Source organism: Rhopilema esculentum, chromosome 5 (genome assembly GCF_057945365.1).
Source record: "Rhopilema esculentum isolate cy_ngs chromosome 5, ASM5794536v1, whole genome shotgun sequence".
Classification (NCBI taxonomy): Eukaryota; Metazoa; Cnidaria; class Scyphozoa; order Rhizostomeae; family Rhizostomatidae; genus Rhopilema; species Rhopilema esculentum.
Window position 1 is genome coordinate 3,047,669 of NC_142819.1, and position 20,776 is coordinate 3,068,444.

Here is a 20,776-nt window from a genome sequence, read left to right on the forward strand (position 1 = left end):
CTTATTTATTAATTTGCGAGGTAGCGAAAAGTAGCAATTAACTGGAAAAATATAAACGAGTGATAAACGGATATAATTCAAATTAGATTTTAAAACAATTTTGAACCAAAGGGCACTTATTAGTGTGGCCAACTTGTACGGCCATTTTTAAAGCCACATATGTACTGTAATGCTGCATCGGAAATTTTGAAGAAGGCTATGTTCAAACTTTCCGCGGAAGACACAAGAACCAGTCTTTTTTTAGTGAGACGTTGTCCTCTAAATCACAGAAAAGCCTTATATTATTTGAAATAGGGTTTTCTAATTTCTTTTGTAAATTCTAAAAATGGAAATTGGAGACCTAATGTTAATTTGTCTTAATAAAGTCATGTATAAAAAAGCTTTGAAATATGACCTAAGTAGATGCCTTTCAAATCTTTGTCATCTCAGGGACTTCTTTGTCATACTTGTTGCGGCCTTTTTGTTGACGCTACTTCATCCGAATTCCCCTCTTAAGATCTCTCACTAACATGAAATCCAGTTTTACGTTAGAGATACCTGTAAAGAACTGGTATGTGAAAACTATTAACGAAACAACGAGCCATTACGCTGCGCATTTTCAATCCCATTTCTTAATATAAGCGTAACCTTAAACCTCTACGCTAAATTTGGAACAATCAACATTTTTTTGACAATTTTCTCTTTTAACATAAAGAGAGATTATGAGAGTATATCTTATCAGTTGATTAACTGTGCGGCTGAATAAATTGGTCAGCTATTCTTAACCTCCGGCCCGCAAAAGATTTCATCCGGCCCGCCAAATGCTTTAACCTCAAAAATATTTTTAGGTAACACTTTCAAAATCTTGAATTCAATTTATCTTTGTTTTTTTTGTCCGCTCTGATATCTTCTTTTTCCCTGTAGCAAATTTTAATATGCGGTTTGTATTGGTCCAAAAGTGAGTACCGAAATAGGAAACGCTTTATTTAATCATTTCATCGTTTTATAGCGTTTCATTAACTGTTTTTTGTCTATTTCTCTTCTCCATCTTTTACGCTGCTATGCTAAGATTATTCTAAACCCGAAAGACCCTTCCTTTGGGGTAGTAGATCTTTTGCCCTGGATATTGATCTGGACAATTTTGAAATTGTGCATCAATTTTATGATGAAATAGGCAGAACTCCAAAATTGAAGGCAGAACATGGTAGAACATGATGAAAAAGGGTTCAGGAGACAAACCCTGGAAAATTTTACACATCTATACCTCGGGCAAAGGTGTAGTGCACAGATCATTGGCAGGGATGTAGTGCTAGGAGGCTCAGTCCCCCTTGTTGGTACAAAAAAGTAGCAAACTTCTACTTTTGGTACTATTTTATGTGACATTTTGCTTGAGAGCCCCTGTTGTACTTTTAATATAACCACATTTCTGACCATTTGGGGGGCAGTTCACAAGACTGGCTGTAAAAAAACTTATATTTAGAGGACGAAGTTTTTCTCAAAGCCCGGCAAATTGCGTTGCTTAGGGGGTGCGTGTCACACCTTCCCCAAACCCCCTCCAAACCTCTAGACCCTGCAGTTTGGCCAAACGTTCAACATAGTAAAATGATAATAAGGATGAATTGTGACTTACGGGGAAGTTTCCATCTTGTGAATAGGGTTCTTCTTCTAATGCGTTAAGACATCAATTATTATTCAGCTCCCTGGAAATCCCTGAGATGACACGACGATAAGAAATGCCTTCGGTCAGAAATCCATTCACATCGGAAAATTCGTGAAGCATTCCATTTTGAAATGCTTGCTGCGTTGCCAAGATGAGGATATGCGTTCAGGTTAAAGCTTCCATCTTTGATTTGTCGAATTACTAGTCCATGTTGGCTGGAAGCCTCCGCTGAACATTAATCGCAATGAAGGAAAATAAATAAAACGACAGCCGAGATTCCGACATGAATCGCCTCTTCCGAGTCTCTACCGAGTCGTGCGAATTTCAGTGCGAACGTATAACAATAGCGCCGAATGTTGAAACAATAGCCCTTTCATACGTCACAAAGTGCTTTTTCCGAAAAAAATTTTGTCGTATTTTTACGGTGATTCTCAACTTTGAGCGTCTATATCTGGAAAACGAGTTAAGCTTTTCGAAAAAAAATTTCACGATAGCTTCTTTTTCTCGACTAACTACAAATTTATGCAAAAATCTCAGAAAAAATTTTTGGGCTGGAGTGGCCCTTTAAATTACGCTGTAGTCCCTGAAGCTGACTTCAGCGCGTCGACCTAACAAAGATAAACGTTTTAGCCTAAAAATAGCACAAAACGATCTTGTGACTCATCCTGGTACAAGAACAATGTTTTTGGGTTTATGTACCATGCTAGAGATAAGATAGGCAGGGAAGAAATAACAGGCCGGTCCACCTTAAATCTCTAACTTAGCCTGATTAGTACGAGACCTGGATTTCATTTTGAGCAGCTTTTTAACACAAGGAATGTAAATTACTAAAAAAAATAAGAAAACAGAGCACCGGCAAAAATTACCTGGTTCTTATAAAAACAAAAGTGATATCATCGATATTTTCTTTCGAAGTTTGACTGAAGCACTGAAGCAAAAAAAACCCTGTTATTCTGCAACAAATTTGTAATTCGGTCAGACATGATACATGCAATTTATTAGTACAATGGGTTTTAAGGTCTATACATGATGTACACACACGACACCTACCCTATACAAATGAAATATACTAAAGAAGTGTTGTTCTGGTTACAATCAAAATCATTTCTTTAATCAACTTATCGCATTAGTTAACCACTGGACATATCAACAAAACACTCCTATCACTGGACCCATCAGTCACTGAATCACAAATGCAAGCGTTGCTTCAAGTGTGCAATGCAATGCAATGCAGTTTAGCTGGTTTCAATCTTAATAAACCGGCGTAAAATCACACATCTGCTGACAAAGGTCCTTCTCTCGCGCCTCCCGTGGCTCAATGGTAGCTAGATACTCTGGGTATGGGTGCAATTCACTCTTGGAAATAGCGTACAGAATTTCCACGAAATCTTAGGCATTTCAAGGATTTTCAGATAAATAATGAGACTTCAAGCAAAGGGGAAAGAGATTCTCATGGAGTGATAAGTACACGGTCCTGGTCTTTTGATGGGGAATGGGGGGGGGGCGGAAAAAAGAAAATAATCGCGTTCTGATATCAGGCTTAAGGACAAAAGCTCTAACGAATAGCCCTAAAACCTGTCAAACTCTTTGGAAATTTTAAGGTAATCAAAAAATGATAACAAGTTTTTATATAAATTGGTAGGTTGGGAAGTCACCTCTTCATATATCATAACATCAGGTATTATTGCAAGGGTCCACGCTAATAATATTATCAGCATTTTTTGTCGATTCTAAATACAAATTTCAATATCTACATTAAAGGAACACTAAAGCGAGTTGATCAAAAAAATGGGAAAGTACAATTAAGTGCAAATTATTAAATGAAAAAGGAGGGATTGGTCGCACGAATTATATTCTACACTCTACATTATGACATTAAATGCTTTGGGTGCTCTGATGCCAATTTAAATGATCTACATTGTACAAAAATTCAAACGAGTCCTTACAAGATGATATACATAGCTTCAAACATTCTGAAACCGTCTCCTCGACCGTTGCCCAAGGTTTCTTATGTATTCCATATCAGAGCCTATTTCTATGAAATTTGCAGCCACTGTGAGGTAGGGGTATAAATATGATAAAATGCTGGGTAATAAAATTGAAAATAGTGAGATGTACAAGGAACTTCGAAGAGGCGGTTTTAGAACGGGCGACGTCATAATTCAAGATAATATACATAGATTTTGTGCCTGTTCAAGATGACATCACAAGCCATTTCTGTACAGGATAACGGATAGGCAGACCTCGTTTTCATATCGCATTTACATAAGAGGGCAAAACCCAAATGTACAGTAATGTACAATAATTGACAAAAAAATAATTATTATTATGCAGAGCGATTCAAATGCCGGATTCACGAAAGGCAGTTAAATGCTTCTATACGATTATATGTCCAAAATATGACACAAAATATATGAATGAGCATGCTATGAACACAAGATATAACTAAAATAATAAAATCATAAAATGCAGAAGGCCAAGCTTGTCATTTAAAACTGGGAGTTTTTGGCAAACGAAACTAGTAAGCTCGTTGGCAATAGAGGAAAAGCAACTCACAGAAAACAATTAGCCTGAAATTGAAAACAAAATTCTGCCCAAGGTTGGTCGGGAATTCACATCTCCTGGCTTGCTGCAGTTTACAATATCCCTAGCTTACATAAAAATGTTAAAATCTAAACCAAGAAATTTTAGTCCTGTAATCAACAAAAGCCAAAGCTTCATTTCTAACTCAAAATTTTCTACAATGAGAATCAACTACAAAATATTACAATCACACTTTAAATGCACACCTTAAAAAACGACTTACTGAAGTGAGACTATCATAAGAGACACGATTGGTTTTGAATAATGAACAAGAATATAAATATAATGCAAAAATTACACGATTGTTAAATTGATATAAAGCTTGAATAATCATGAGTGCCTGAATTAACTTCAAGGCCAAATTTTGTCGTAATCACAAATATCAACTCAGGGAAAGACGTCTTTAATTCCCTTTCAAAATTATTTGAAAAACGATACTTTGTCACAATTTCAGAATATACATCCTGTGCAATATATCTAAAAGTAACTGGCTTGAAAAGAAATGGCCATCATTTACAATAAAAACGTGAAAGACAAATCAAATTTCGTGAATATCTGTCATGCTAGGCCTAGGTAACAACGATATTTTAAATTGAAACACAACATAATAAAACAAATTAAAATAAAGGCCTGTAGTGGTGGCCTACATAAATGTAAGATATGATTAAAAAAACCCAATGATAAATGCTTTATACTAAAAAATGAGAATTTTCACCTCTGAATTTGTCATATTCTCATAGCACGTGTCCGTTGGGAGGCAGAAATACCATGTCAACATTTGGCTTCAAGTAGAATGACTTTCCAAGCTTCTCCAATTTAGCAAGTATGTGTTTTCCATAAGTAAACTTACGAAGGGTCGCTTCGTGTGGTCGTATTTTGAGAATGAGCATTTTCTTCTGCAATGGCTCTGCGACATCAATCATCTTCTGGACTACGTAGTTTGCAAATTGGTCTTTCATCATTGCATATAAGGCACCCGGATTACTAAAAAGAGAAAGACAAACAGTCGGTGTGACTTAAACTCCCAAAACCATTGTCATAAACGTCATGAAAAGGCAAGCTGGAAGCGAAAGGCAGCATAATTCGATTAATTTAATTTATTTTGGAAAATTTATCTCATAACATTGGATTCTCGTCGCCGTTTTGCTTTGTTTCTGAATTTTATCCTCATAATTCGATTAAACCTCCTTTTGATAAAGCCTCCTTATCATCATCAACTTCTGAATAAGTCCCCAACTCAAATAACATCACCCTTTTTAAGCTGTACAATTTTTAAAATGCAGCCAACTGATTACAATATTTTAAAACGCATTCTGCATTACAGCACCTATATGCAGTTTTAGGGTTATTAAATTGTCTATCCAGTTTTCTAGTAACAAATCTTGCCATTATAACAAATATTTTGCTTCGGAAATTTTTCGAATCTTTTCGGCAACCCAGTCTTCTGAAAGTACCCAAAAAACCATTGACAGGTTATTCCACATTTTCAAATATTTCATGATCAATTATATCTTACGAAAATAAACAAACTTATGACGTTTACAAATTGTCGTTTTTTCCTGCAGATAGAAAAGCACCCTGATCAATACATGGGAAAATATATATAAGGAAATTAACATACGCGTCATTGCAAACTTCGTCAATGAGGGCTGCTCTGTCGGCACGGCTTGCGTGGGAGACACATTTCTCAACAACATTGCTACAAAAAGAAAACGTCACTCTAAATACAAAAACCATTTAGGAGCAAGTACAGAAGCCACCTTAAATCTGTGCTAAAGTACATACTTCCATTGATGCCTGGTAGCTGAAGACAAACGTTGTCAGGTGTGCTAGTGCCTAATTACAGAGTCAAAGAGAGAAAGAAAAATAATAGATTTCTTTGCCATAATCTTTGCATTAAACAACACGAAAATGTATAATAAGAGAAATGCAAAAAAAGACATTTCTTAGATACCTAGCAAATTTGTGCTGACTCAGCTGGAGAACATTGCCCCTCACAAGAGCTATGATGGTTAGCTTATCATCTGGGCTGCCATGCTCCAACACATGCTGTATCACATAATTTCCATACTGATCTTGGACCAGGCGTTCCGTATTTTCATGCAGCTCAGACAAGATGGGTGAGGTTTGCTCAGGGGAGCAATGCTCCAGAATTCGCTGAATGACACGACATCCATATGGGTGAGTTGAAAGAGCAAACACCTAAAAACACAACAACACAATAAGAAAAAACAGAAAAGCCCTGCCGGTAAATTGGGCCTAGCTCTTAACTAAGTTTATATTTATGATGGGTTGGCTTAGGCTTTAATATTTCTTTAGAGTCCCATAATATCATGCAGTTTCATACTTTCTACAGTCCACTTAATTATGTGTCCAAAAAACCAAGCTTCCCATCACCACAGCGAAACAAAGATTACTAAATGAAACTAGACAAAAAACTTGATCACACGAACTGCACAACCTTAGCACCAATATTATAACCTCCATATTGAACTAAATTTTTTCAAAACAAATACTTTGAAAGTTTTAAATGATTGAAGATCTTTCTTCCCACTTGTTAAGCCTTATTAAATCATCTACACCAGAAAGTAAATCCAAATGAGAAAACTTTGAACAAAGGTCAGCCAAAAATGCAATTGCTACAAGTACATAAAGCTACTCTGTGCTGCATAAAGCACAAAAAATGATAAAGGAATCAAAGGCACAAAATGTATGTCTTCACACCATTTTAACCATCAACATGTCACAAAGTTTAAAAATCTATCACAAGACAGCTTAAACTCACTTGTCCCCTGAATGCATTAATTATAAACTGAAGGTGGGCAGCATCAACACATTCGATGCACTTCTGGACAACATGATTGCCATTCTGGTCCTTGACACATTTCAACACATGACCATCAAGCTCTGCCACCAAATCTTTCTGCAAAGAAACAAAGGGAAAACGATGAAAAACCATGCACCCAGTGTAAAAAATGATTTTTGTTGTACGTGTCTTGCTTTGGTTTGTGTTGTACAATGCTATGGGGTTTTATGTGCCTATTCAGCAAACAAATAGATTCAATCTAAATTGCAGTTTTGACTTGCTGTTTCAACTTGCTGTTTCAAATCATTTGAAAAATTGATTAATAGCACTGATTGATAAAAATCAATATCTGATATTTAAACACCAGAAGAAGCTTTGTAACACTTTAAATACAATGCACAAGGAGATTTTTATAACAGAAAGAATTTTTCTGTCAGCCTCAAACCTGTACATTTTGTGGTATGGACTCCAAGGCCTTCTGGATTACTCTACAACCATACATCTGCAAAGCTAACTGCAGCACATGACCTTGAATTCTGTTTGCCAAAGCCATCTTCTGCTCTGGAGATCCAAATTCAAAGAACTTCTGAATCACATAGTTACCAAAAACATCTGTCATCAGGCTGTAGGCAGCTGACAAAATTTCATTGAACACAAGATTTTTCTCCATGACAGAGGCACGCTCAAGTTTCTGCTGAATGAATCTTGACCCATGTTGATCCTGAGAGAATTCAACTATGTGATTTGTTAAATCACGGAGCTGAAGATTAGGGTAGCGGTTGTTTCTGAAATCTTCCAGCAGTTTACTTCTGCCACTGTCTCGGCCAGACTTGCGGTAAATACTAGTTGTAGATGGACCAAAGATGCTTCCTCCAACTAAACTTGAGGCACTGCTGCTGTACTTTCGATCTGCTTGTGCAGTCAGCAGGCTCATATAGCCTGAGAATCTACTGTTGACAGGACTGCCTAGATTAAACGATGCCTGGTTCTGTATTGGTGATGTGTTACTGTCACTTATATTGAGATTATTAGCCAATGGGGTGTTTACTGTTAATGAGTTGTAAGAACCAACCATTCCGGGGTATACTTGTGTAACATTCTGTTGCTTCATTGTCTCCATCTGCCCAAAGGCATCTCTTCGTGCTTGGATGCCACCAATTGGAGGAGCTACAGAAGAAGGCATGGAGGTTGACAAGTGACCACCAATAACACCAACTGGGCCTCCATTTGGTAACTGCACATTAGAGACACCATTCAATGCACTGAGAGCACCAACATTACCTGTTGACAGATACCCAAGGTTTATAGAAGAACCTTGTTGTTGCCTTGCTTGCTGAGACTGTTGTGATTGTTGTTGCTGTTGTGCATTCAGTAACTGGATTGTTTGTGACTGGCTTTGCATTTGTGGACTGACAGCAGTTTGTCCTGAGTTGTTTACCACCATAGGGGAGACCATTCTGATTGGCTGTCCTAGTGGGTTTGTTAGCTGCTGTGCCATTCGGCCATTGATTATCACTGGGTTCCCTTGCTGGTCATAAAATGTTGCTCCTGCAGGAATACTAAGCGGGCCTGGAATAACCTGGTACCCTGTTGGTGTAGTGCTAAGCTGTTGGCCAATCATCTGCTCCCCAGTGGCACGATTACCATTTGATTGCGTCCTTAGTTGACTTTGTTGTAACTGCTGTGGCTGTTGTTGCACATAAGCTGCATTTCCACTAGCATTGGCATATGCCCATGGTTGCATTCCATATGGAGCATACTGAGTTGGTATCACAGCTGGCTGGCCATTGGCATTAAGTATTGAGATGCTTCCATTGCCATATGGATCTTGTGGTGGGTTAGTGACAAAGTAAGGACTTGAAGCCAATGCCACCCCATACTGCTGTTGCTGTGCATTACCTATAATGACTTGTGGCTGCTGCTGGGCTATACTGCGTACTATACCTTCTGGGTTGTTTCCTTGTAGCTGTGACTCACCATAACTGAATGGCAGGGTTTCTATACCAATGGCACTTGGATCGACTTGCGTAATAAGCTGAACTGGTGATGTCACTAAAGATGACTCCGATGCAGATTCTACTTTACCCATGATTTGAATATCTTGACCATATCCGTTAGATTTAGGCCCTTCCTGTGATGACTGTGAATTTGGATTTGGTGACTCCTGGCGACTCCCTGGTGTACGGCTAAAAGAAAAAGGTAAATTGAAAATTGCCTGTTGGTAGGTGAAATACCTACTTTGAAAAGGCAAAAAATTGCCTCTCCAAAAAGCTGCAGTCAATTTTTTACAGAAAGGCCCTGTCACAGTCTCACAAAAAGCTGTTGAATGAAAATTATCCTATAACCTCAACCTAAACATGATAGCACATACCAGCCTTCTTTTTTGTACATAGCCATAGGGTACATATGTATGAAAAAGACATACAGTTTAGCAACAAAATATCTTTGATTAGCAATACAACAAATTGTGTCAGTCTAACACTTTTACCACTTGAAAAATTTTTCAAGCATAACCCTTAAAATGGTGGAGGGGGGCTGTGTCACACAGAACATCCAGTGTGGTAACACACCAATTTATTGAAAGTTGTTTAGGTGAAACAACCTGCGTTCAATAGGAAGACAAGTATAAATAAAACAGTTTTCTGCATCTGTGCTCAGCGTGCAAAGCTTTGGAATTTTTTAATGTTTTAAGCAAGGAAACAAACAATAAAAACTCTTTGTTTGCAAGCCATGACACAGCCCCTTTAAGTTCTCTGTCAGATGATAGGATCATGTAACAAGAACAAATTTCTCTACCATATGTCAAGAGGTAAAGTAATTGTAATACAAATATAACAGTATCCTACCTAAAGACAAGCTGTGATTCTTCATCTTGGATTGGTGTACCAGAGTGGGAATTTGCAGCTTCCTGTTCTTTCTGAATGTCTAGAACTGTGGGTTGGGCTTCAGCGGCATCATCATATGGAGACTTCACTCTCTAAAAAGTGTAAGAGTCCAGCAATAGAAAAACAAAATAATTTATTTTGTTACTGTTCTAGTAAGGTTTCTGCAATGATTCCAGAAAATCTAAAACAGGTTTGCCACAGGCACATTAGCTTGCGTCATCAGAAACTTTTAAGGGGAAATTTTTTTTGATACACCCATATTTAAAAGACAATTTTTTCTCTGCAAGTTTCACATATTGAAACTTTTTGTCATCGACCAAAGTACACAAAAAGTGGGCTGTGGTTGTGCTTGAGTAAAAACTTTTTAAATTAGAACAAAATACTATAGCGGGAAGGTTACTTTATGTTTCTCTTTTGTTTGATGCATTAATTGTTGAAGTTTTATAGCCAAATTTATTCCTCTTTTATTAAGTTTCATAGACACCAGTTTTCTTCATAAAGAAAATACTATGCATGTGGAAAACCACATGCATCTTTTCTTCAAGGTACCAATTTTGCAAGGAACAGTATAAACAGGGTCTCAAATTGCTTAAATTGAGGGTATAAAACCTCAAAAGCAACTGAAATTACAGTGTAACTGTTTGAGTCCCCAGCATTTTCTTCACTTTTTAGATTCTGAAATGCATTATGAAAGTGACAAAAGGCACTAAAGTTTTTTGCCTGAACTTTGCCCTTGATTTTAAATCAATGTGGCAAGATGTTGCAGGCATTTGAGGGAAAAATATAGCATGCTTGCTTACCACTGCACGCCTGAAAACATCCAGGTGTGAAATGGCGTGTGACATTTTTTTGCCAAAATTTACAGTTATTATGATAGATCTATATGGAAATTGCCAACATGACAATACTGACAGCAATAATTTTGATGAATTTTTCTTCCTTGAATTTTTAGCGTAATTACTTAAATCTTAACAAAAAAACATGGTTTTTCCAAAGACTTGAGCTAGTTGCTACCCAAGTATAAAGCTTACACTATATATCGGCAAAAAACGGCACTACAAAAAAAAATTGCCATGTCACAAACTGTTTTCATCAGCTTCAATAATGAATCCTTAGCAGAGTCATGAAGGGCTTGGCCTTTAAACCCATGCCACCGAGGGCCCTCTCCAACTTTCAGCATCATAAAAGTGCACATTTGCCATGTATATATGTCTTGCCGATGACAATAATGATTCCCCCGAGAAACTGTGATTATTATACACCAGGAATAAGAAGACCAAAATAACAGTGAAAACTTTTAGAAAAGTTTGTCATATCGCAGAAAATCATGATGAAAGGACCTACAATTAGTTTTTTATATACGGGATTAGTTACACCAGGGGAATTTGTAGAATCCAGGAGGACAGAATCCAGGGGGACAGACATTTTTTGGCATACCATTTAAATATTTGTAATCGGTTTTCATAATATGGGGATTCTACTATATATTAGACCTAAGATTATTCAACAATTTTTTTATTTAATCCGCAAAGTAATAGTACCAAGGAAGGATAAACATTTAAACCCGTCTCAAAAACCCACAAAAACAGTATATAATTATGAGATTTGCCCTCAAAATAAAAGTAGGCATGTGATATTTTGCACTCCTGGAAAGCAGAAGGCATGCGCCAGGGCGTGTGCATGCAATCACATGCCTTTCTGTTGAAAGCCTGATGTTCTAAAACATTTTGTTAACATGCAAGACAGTTATTTCATAGTCTGTGAAGCTTAATTTTTGGATTTACAGAGAGCCTGAGTGCTTGCGTGTTTCTGCTGTGTACGTTCTGAAAACATTTGACGTTACAGGGCAACTATAGGGAAATATTGACTGATACAGTGGCATAGATAAAGAGAGGGTCAGAGGGTGCAAACAACCCCTGTAAAGCTAAATTGCTGTTTTGTAGGGAAACTTCTGGTCTTGTTGGAAATTTAACATGGCTTTCTTTTTTATCTAAGTGTTACATATTGAGAGCTTAAAAATGCCTTCTGCAGAGGAAAAGACAAGAAAAATCTTCAAGTAGTACGGTTTATGACATGTGACCTATATGAGGTCATGTCCGAACTTTTGAAAAAATAAAAGCTTTAATATAATTTTTATTGGAAGATCTATATAAATTTCTTGCCCCTCCTATTAATTTTCCTATCTACCTCACTGGATTGATAATAATCTGATCATCAGAAGATCTATGAAAAAGCCTATCTTCCTTTGAGCACTTTCATTGATATTTACACCGATCACTGTGAAAACGGGAAAACAGAAGTTTTGGACACTACCTGATTTACCCCTTTTTGAAAAGGCACTATTCAAAGAATAAGCTGATGTTGCTCAGCTTATGAAAAACAAAATCCCAATATTTCATTGAAGAAAGCAATTTTATGTAGGTTGAAAACAATGGTCAAATATACAACTTGTGCGTGTGATTAATCGCTTGCATTGGTGCGATGTGTGCGCTGATGAGTGCACATTGCATGCATTAAATGACAAAGACTGAGACACTTTATATAGTCAAGCTCGCTTGTTTTGCAACATTAAATTAAACTAATGCTATTGGCAACTTAGTAAATGAATGATTAGAAAACCCTTACCAAAGTTCCATTGATGTCCATCCCCTTCATTGTTGCCTCCAAATCCCCACCACCAGGTGATGATGCAAGAACATATTCAACCATTCCGTAAACCCCAAGCCCATCTGCTGATCTTGGAGAAACAACTGAAGACTGTTGCTCTGGGGGGTTGAAACCCTGATTTCCCCTTTGCTTCACCATGATTGGCTGAGAAACTGCATGCTCAGATTTGTCTGTCTCTCCTTCAATGGCCCAAGGGGTTTCTTGCCACTGATGCTGGAAAAACATGGGTTTCTCTGGCTCTTTCTCCACCCTACTGTCATTGCTCCAAATTTTCTTTTTTGATGGCATTATCTAAACAATATCAAAAAATTAAAAGTAAGGCATAACATAAAACCTTTTAGATATAGATATATATATATATATATATATATCATAGATTGAAGAAAGTAAAACTACATGGTTTATCTCTACAAGCCTGTTTCGTGAGTAACTCACTCTTCAGGAGATGTCTATTTCTAATAACATTTATATATATATATATAATAAGTTTACATTACTTTTTAGCAGAAACAGTGGTGGAAAAAGTACATGAAGTCATGAAGCCTCATCCAGAAAAAAGGATGAAAAGGAGAAAAGACAGAGGAAAAAGAAAAGATCAAGAGGAAAAAGAAAAGAAGGAAAAATAGGAAAAAAGAAGGAAAAAAGAAGGAAAAAAGAAAGAAAAAGAAAAGAAAGGAGCAGAGTTAAGAGAGGGCTGAGGTTGCTTCTTCATACAAATAAGAAGTATGGATTTTTTAGAAGCAATGAAATGAAATTCTAAGATTCAGCAAATTGTATACATTGTCCAAATCAAGCTTCTACCTTTAAAATTCTACATTTTGACATGTGGAATATACACACACGTAAACGTATATATATAACTCTGTTGAGTGTTCCAGAACTGGAAAGGTCTAACACAGAATTTCTACAGACATTTCTGTCTAAGACACAGATTGTTTTATTTCAATTGATTTCAAAGCATATCTATACAATGTATTGACAGCTGAGTTAGTACAGAAAGAAATCTTAGCAAACTTAAAACAGTTTGAACATAACAAAAGTAGCCTTTTAACTAAATTAAATGCATGTTTCTTAATAAAAGAACAGAATTACTAGCAATAACATTTTCATCAATTAGTGGAACTTGGCTCTTCTTAATTACTTTGCTTAATATGGAAGCTTTACATCTTATTAATGTTCTGATATCAAAGGGTGCTCAGTATACAAACCTCCTGTATTCCTTTCTCTTTGCTATCCTTCTTTGATATGCCTGAATAATCTGTTTCTGTACCGCCAGATTCTTCAACCTTAAATAATCAAGACCATTTTTAAATCTCAGGTTCATGTTCTATCATACATTAGAAAACATTTGACACTTACTTGACAAATTAAAATATGTTTAGAACCATACCCTAGGTTCTAAAGGTCAAGAAAATATGTTTAACATTCATTAAAGCCTTCTATTTCCTTATTGAAAGCAAAAATCAGGTCTTTCTTCCTTCATATATTAATGAAATATAGTTTGTTCAAGTTTGTCAATAATTTTTTAAGTTTGTATGTATAAGAAACAAATGTTTAAGTTTGTCTTTTGTCACTTTATAGTAACTTTTCTATTGTTAAAGAAATGCTTCAATGAATCTTTAAAGCATACAATTTTTTTCTAAATTAAGCTGATGTAGCATGATTCTTTGTTTTACAGTTTAATTTTATGAAATCAAAATCAGCTGTGAAGCATTATGTGGAAAACAATGTATTCAACTGGGCAAGATTTTCAAATAGTAAAAAGTATATATTCATTTGGTATTTTCCTATTATTTGGTACCTTAATCATTAAGTATTTTACGTTATTCAAAAGCCGTACAGTTTCTATACTGCATCAAGTTAGACCCTGTGCCTGTGAAAACAAATTAAAACTGAAGGCTTGATGAGATATCTGAAAAACAAGAAAACAAGGACATGGTAAATCAGAAGTCAACTTTTGCATTTGATTGTGGGTGCATTTGATTGGCATTTGAAATATTTGAAGTAGCCAATATTTCAGACATGCTGTTTATGTCTAGCCATATGCTTATCCTTGGATTTGTTCCTTGGCCCTAACCTTTCATATTGCAAAAATTGGTATTTTAATAGTAAATCATTGTCAGATCACCTAAAAAAATTTTATAGGGACTTGAACAGAATTCCAATTTAAAAAAGGAAATTGTGCATGGATGTGCATGGATTAGACATGTGCTCAGGTGCAAAAATGTGCACTGACTATTACAGAATTATTAAACTTAACATTACATTGTTGTGAATTCAGTAATGGTTGTGAGATAACTTGTTGCTGGCAGAAATCTTTTGAAAACAGAAAATTTTTTGCTGATAGAAAATTTTCTACTCACAGAAAAAAAATTCAATGGCCAAAAAGAAAAACAATTTTACGAAAAAATAAGGATTACTTTTGGTGGAAAGTACACAACCATGTTCTTTGACTTACAAGGCTCATGGTCCCCTGCCTAAAGTTTGACTTGTTTTACAGTTGGACCACCTGTTTTGCAGAGTCACTTATTAAAATTTGTTACTACAGTAAGTGGATGTTGAAAATTGATAATGAGAAGCTAACCAGTTCCATCACTGAGTGTAAATTTGTTTTCTAAAAATAGAGGTACTGTATTTGTTGAAATAAACACCCCATTTTTGTGTGCATCTTCAACAGGGCTGCTGTAGGAAGAAATCAAAATATTTCTAGCTACCTGGTCAAGGGTTGTTGCACAGTGTTTAAACAAAAAGCTTGGTTTCCATGACGCATTTGAGAATTATTTTCAAATTTGCTAACAGAGATTAAATTTTTTGGGCCTACCTTTACGGACAATTTTTCTAAATATCTTCGGCATATTTTTGCTATTGATATCATAAGAGAGTTTTCTAAATCATTTCACAAAACAATATACAGATAACATTTGCCAATCATATTGCGTTCATTACTGTGTTGAGGGATTCAATTTAACCTAAGTATGGATACTAACAGTAAAATAAGTCGGCATGAACAATACGAAAAATGAATTGCCGTCACTCTTAAGTCAGGTACCTGCGGAAGCTAACAATCACAATGCAAATATGACGGGTAATGTTGTTAAGATGAGGCATCTGATAGCAGGAGACCTCTCATCGATGCTCCTAATATCTGCTACGATACCTTAACTTGTTAAAATGAGTTTTGAATTCTATACGGGGAATTTCACAACGAGAAAATCTGAGGCAGAGCCGAAGAAATGAGATCCAAATTAATGCTGCAAATAAATGGGGTCGCCATGTCAATGAATGATCCTTCAGCTTGGCCTGTTTATTTTGCAATCTTTTATTTTCTAAGCTACTTTCCAAAATATGCTGAACAACAGTTGTTTGGTTTTAATGGTGCCTGTTGGTAATAGAAGACAAAACATTTAATAATAGAAAGATTCCTACAAACAACATAAATTTATCAGCCTCGATGTTTACCTCTTGCTGAGATCCGTCTGGTACACTCCACTGATCAGCACGAAAACCGTTCTGTGATGTCCGTCCTGGAAAGTTATCTGATCCGTTTGAGCGAAATAAAAATTGAAGATTGTTAGAAGATTGATTTTTAACCCTCAACACGTTTGCAAACTCATCAATATTTTGTGGTGTGATAGTTGAGCTGGCTGGCGACCGGGCCGTACTCATTCTAACTCTCTCCAAACCTCTGACATGGTTCCTTTGTCGGAAACTGCCTGAACTACTATTATTCCAGATAATGTCATGCATACCAAGAAGACATGAAAGGCTCATCGAGGGATCTGCAGAAAGGAAAATTAAAATTAAATATGCTTCACACAGTATTGCCGCAGCCCGGAACGAGCACATTGGCCTAAGCAACATCCATACACAAAGGTTCCACCTAGTGGTTCTAGAAATGAAAAATATCTAATTCAAGAAGACATAAATCAAAAGCTTAGCATTGCCAAGTGTAGCTAAACTGAAGTCTCCAAGCGATGAATTGATACAAACCCGATTAGCTTCGTAGACCCTCGCCATCATTTCGCGTTTCCAGAATATGGCCATAATCAATCCTTGAATGCCGCACCCATCATTCCTTGCGGCCGTAAATGACATCACAGTGGATTCAGCAGAATCGTGACTAATCTCCTCCACAACGACTAATTCACTAATTATTTACAATGGGCAGCGAGTAAACTATAAACAATGCTCTTGTTCAACAGAAAACAATATCTTTGTTTTCTAGCTTCATCTCCACTTTTCTCTCCATTTTCATATCTACTTTCAGCTCTTCTTTAAAATCGAATTTTCTAACGGTATGTTGCCTTTTTTCTTGAAGATAGCAGGAAACTATCTTACTTTCGCATAAAATGTTCAAGGAATAAGGATGGTTCATAGGAATTAACAAATTTCAGAGCAAGGTCTATCAGTGCAAGGCTGGAAACACCCATTTCAAACATTGAAACTTCGAGATAAACATTGAAACGGGAGGTGCAGGAGGTGTGAAAACCCTCAATATTTCATGAATTTGTAGGAAAATCTTTAGTTGGTCCTCAAAATCGTTAGGTGGAAAGTAAAGTCGCCAGGCGTAGGTGAGATAACCATGAATTTTTTCATCGATTTTTATCGTGTGTATGTCCTCGTCGGTAAATTTTACTTTCACGAATCTCTCCTCCCCTACTCTGGAAGGTCTAACTACGCCAATTTGAGACTTGATAAAAAACTTGTAATGCAATACATTTTTGGTGTTGGAAATATATAGATATATTTCAAAACAAACACATATCAAATAAGCTTGTAAATACTTTCAAACATCCCAGTATGTTAAAGCGATGCAACCATTTTTACAACGTTTCATTATTGAAATACTAAGCTTAAACAAACCACTGACACGGGCCTAATTTTTGCGAGAAATTAATATGGGCTTTGAACAGTTAGGAAGATCGTGAAACAGTTTAAATTTACATAACCCGTGTTGAATGGAATGAATGGAGGCCTGTAAAAAGTTTGACCTACAATTATAAGAGAAACAGTTGCATACACGCTGTCACGCAATATTTTGCTGGATAGATGAACAGGTCATTGCTAAGTTAATTGAGATGTTGGTCTTTTATTTGCTTTGAATATCGGGGCTGTGTATTTAAGGTAATTATTCAAATATAAGGCAATATAATGTTGGAAAAAAGTCTTTATGTTGATGTTATCAATGTAATGATTTTTGAAACCTTTTATCAGGAAACTAATAGTTGGTAAAATATTATTTGAAATTCTTCAAAACCAATTGAAAGCTATTTTCACGATAATGGCTCAGGGCAGCAATCTGACGAGGTGTCTGGCAATTCCATGTAATACAAAAGCTATAAAATTTAGCATTTGGCTTATTTTCAGGAAGAATTAGTCCTTTCCTGCTGCATATTTGCGCTAGTGAATAAACACAGTTGCATTTAATGACCTGAGAAAATAAACTGATCTAATATATTCAAGCGACAAACATCGTTTCTATATTTGTGGCAAAAGTAATTAGTAAAGCCCGTATATAAGAAACTCATTTTCTGATCTGACCATTCAGTTTCTTATAAAAGGAATACATATTGAACAAGTCACATGTTTTCCTACAAAAATGGGTTTCTTATTAGATGTAGAAAAGCATAAAAGATGCATTTTAACAAGTTTGGAGCTAGTTTGTTTCTTGAAAGCTGCTTTTTACATTCATTTTAACTCAAAAGCTTCTTCTGAATAAGGAGTTACAAGAAAATGAAAAGCATAAAGGCTCAAAAGTTTCTTATAATTTGGTACATAATTTCCAAAAAGTCTGCCCGTTCAGTGAGTTTTCTAAATGCGGATTTTTGCTGTACTGCAATATACAGAATGTATTACGAAGAATATCAAATGATCATATTTTTTGTATCTTCGCTTCGCGATTGCCATTGTTTATTCGTAATTCGTAATTCAGTAAGCTGGAGATGGCATGTGATATTTTCTTGTTGATATGAAATCACATCAAGTTTCTATTTAATGACATAGTATGCATTCACTAGAAACGAAACGTTTACAGCAACGGTGAAGAGCGAATGGGCGATAAAAGGTTCTGCTAGAAGCTTTGTAAAGATTGAAAAGTGGTAGACATTAAAATACGTCAATTTCGTTTAGACAGAATAGGCAGTCAAGCTGAAGACTATTAATTTAACAGAAGCTTTAAAATAGCATCTTCAATGCATCTAAACAAAGTTTAATAAAAATAAGAGGTATTCACTCTTTGATTAGTCTGGTTTGCTGATAACAAGGATGGTTTGGTAATGAAGCATAAATATTTGACAGCAATAAGCAGAAAAATCTAGTCTAAACTGTGTATTTAAATTCACTTTGATTTGGCACCCTGCCTCGCAATTTTTCAGTGATAAGCTCTTGTATAATACCATAAATTATCATTTATCTTAAAATCAACTACGACCAATGATCACGGGCACCTACTAGCTCACTTAAGGTCAGTGATTTGTTTGGGTAAGTTATCTGCAGGGTTGCTAAAAATATTTCCTAATGAAGTACTAGTACTAGCATTGACGTGCTTTTTTGAATAATGACTTTAAAAATTCTATAAATTGATCAAAAATAAATCGACAATTCTTAAGACCAACATTGATGATCTAATTGTGTACTTTTTTCATTGTAATGACTTTCAGGTCATTGGTTGGTTCATCTAATGACCGACCATTGTATTTCAAACAAGAAATACAAACCATTGCAAATCCGGTGACACGTTGCCCATCATCTTACACACCCATTTAATTCTTTCGTATTTCCATATAACGGCAAACCTCTTTGCTATAACTTCTAGAAAGGCATTTTAAGCCTGTCTTTATGTAATGCTCTTGCCACATGGATAACATTAACGCAATAGCTGGTGGTTAGAAAGAGAAAGGCAATTCATTTAATTGCTAGCCTATACAGGCCAAATACTAAAAGTTTACTTACCGTGTGTGGTATCACAGCAAAGGGAAATTCTAAGTACGCTTAGCAAATTACAAGCCAGAAGACGATGTTAATCCGTATTCTCAGCTATTCTGCATAGCAAAATACTTCTCATACTCTGAAACTTTAAAGAACTCATGCACGTATGTAACAGACAATGTTTTGATTTCTATTACAATGAACAACCCAAGAATAAATAGGTACCATCCGTTCTATTGTTTTTCTTGAAAAGCCCGTCTACTTAACCAGCTATTCACCTGTAAGTCATTGTTGAAACATGCTAGATCGAAACACCGACAATGTTTTCGCGCTTGCTTATTAATGCCCAGTCAGTACCTGTTTCAAAGACAACCCTGGATAAAGCTCAAAAAGTTACAGGCTAGCAAGGCAAATTACACTGACTATCAAAATACAAAGCCATCTTTGTTTACTACATCTTTAAAGGCGTTTCCCAGATTCATGTCAGACTTTGAACGCATTAGCAAAGGCGAACGTTTAATATGACAAAATAATATAGACACAACAGCATTGACACAACAGGTTAGTCAAAGCAAAAGTTGTGGCACCGTTCTTAAGGATAACAAGTCAATGCAATTCATCGCTTTTTGTCTCCGTCATTCTGCATCCAGAATGGGTACGGTGATATTAATAGCTTCAACGGAATAGTCCGCACTGAATATACGTCTTGATCAACTTGATCAGGAATGTTGTTGAATGTAAAACACACTATGTCACACTCTATTGCATGTAAATGTCTACGATTATAAAGTCTTGAGTAAATTGTTTAGTAAATTTGTGGAACCAGACGATCTTTAGTGGGGGATACCGAGGGAGACAATTCCTCGTTGGAGCATGCTACCCAGGGAAAGTCATGGGAAGCCGATGGAGGAAAATTTTCTTTTAGTAAAAAAACTATCGCGGCCCAAATGTATTGCAAACAATTTCAGCCCCTTTATTGAAAATTGTTTTGAGATTATTGGGTATCATCCTTGCCTTATAGATACGAATCCATGGGCCCCGCCCAAAAAACAAAGATTGTGGAGACGGAACGAGTTAAGTGTTATTACTTTTTAGACCTTACGTATTGCAAAGGTATCTTTGACAATGGTTAAAATATAGATTTTGAGAAATGTGTTGAAAAATTGCAAGTCTATTCTTTCGTTCTACCTAAGTAACTGAGTTCCTGTAAGCAAAAAGGTCGTTTCAATGATAAGAACAACTTTCGAAATATGAGTAGACCATTATTTC

At 36.0% G+C, this 20,776-nt stretch overlaps 1 protein-coding gene across 3 annotated transcripts; it reads right to left on the bottom strand.

Annotated features, from left to right (window-relative positions):
* Window positions 1–2,587: 2,587 nt before the first annotated feature.
* On the bottom strand, window positions 2,588–19,709 carry LOC135689526 (pumilio homolog 2). Of its 3 annotated transcripts, none has more exons than XM_065206777.2 (10): window positions 19,532–19,709; window positions 16,040–16,359; window positions 13,789–13,866; window positions 12,539–12,871; window positions 9,875–10,005; window positions 7,474–9,214; window positions 7,008–7,145; window positions 6,177–6,424; window positions 5,844–5,921; window positions 2,588–5,206 (listed from the first exon to the last, which is right to left on the bottom strand). In XM_065206777.2, exons 2-10 carry the CDS (start codon window positions 16,349–16,351, stop codon window positions 4,957–4,959), a joined length of 3,309 nt encoding a protein of 1,102 aa, XP_065062849.2. In that variant the 5' UTR covers window positions 16,352–16,359; window positions 19,532–19,709; the 3' UTR covers window positions 2,588–4,956. The 3 variants fall into 3 exon arrangements, with proteins under 3 accessions (XP_065062849.2, XP_065062850.2, XP_065062848.2); XM_065206778.2 differs by lacking the exon at window positions 19,532–19,709 and adding an exon at window positions 16,571–16,840 and having other exon boundaries at window positions 7,480–9,214; XM_065206776.2 differs by lacking the exon at window positions 19,532–19,709 and adding an exon at window positions 16,571–16,832.
* Window positions 19,710–20,776: the final 1,067 nt, after the last annotated feature.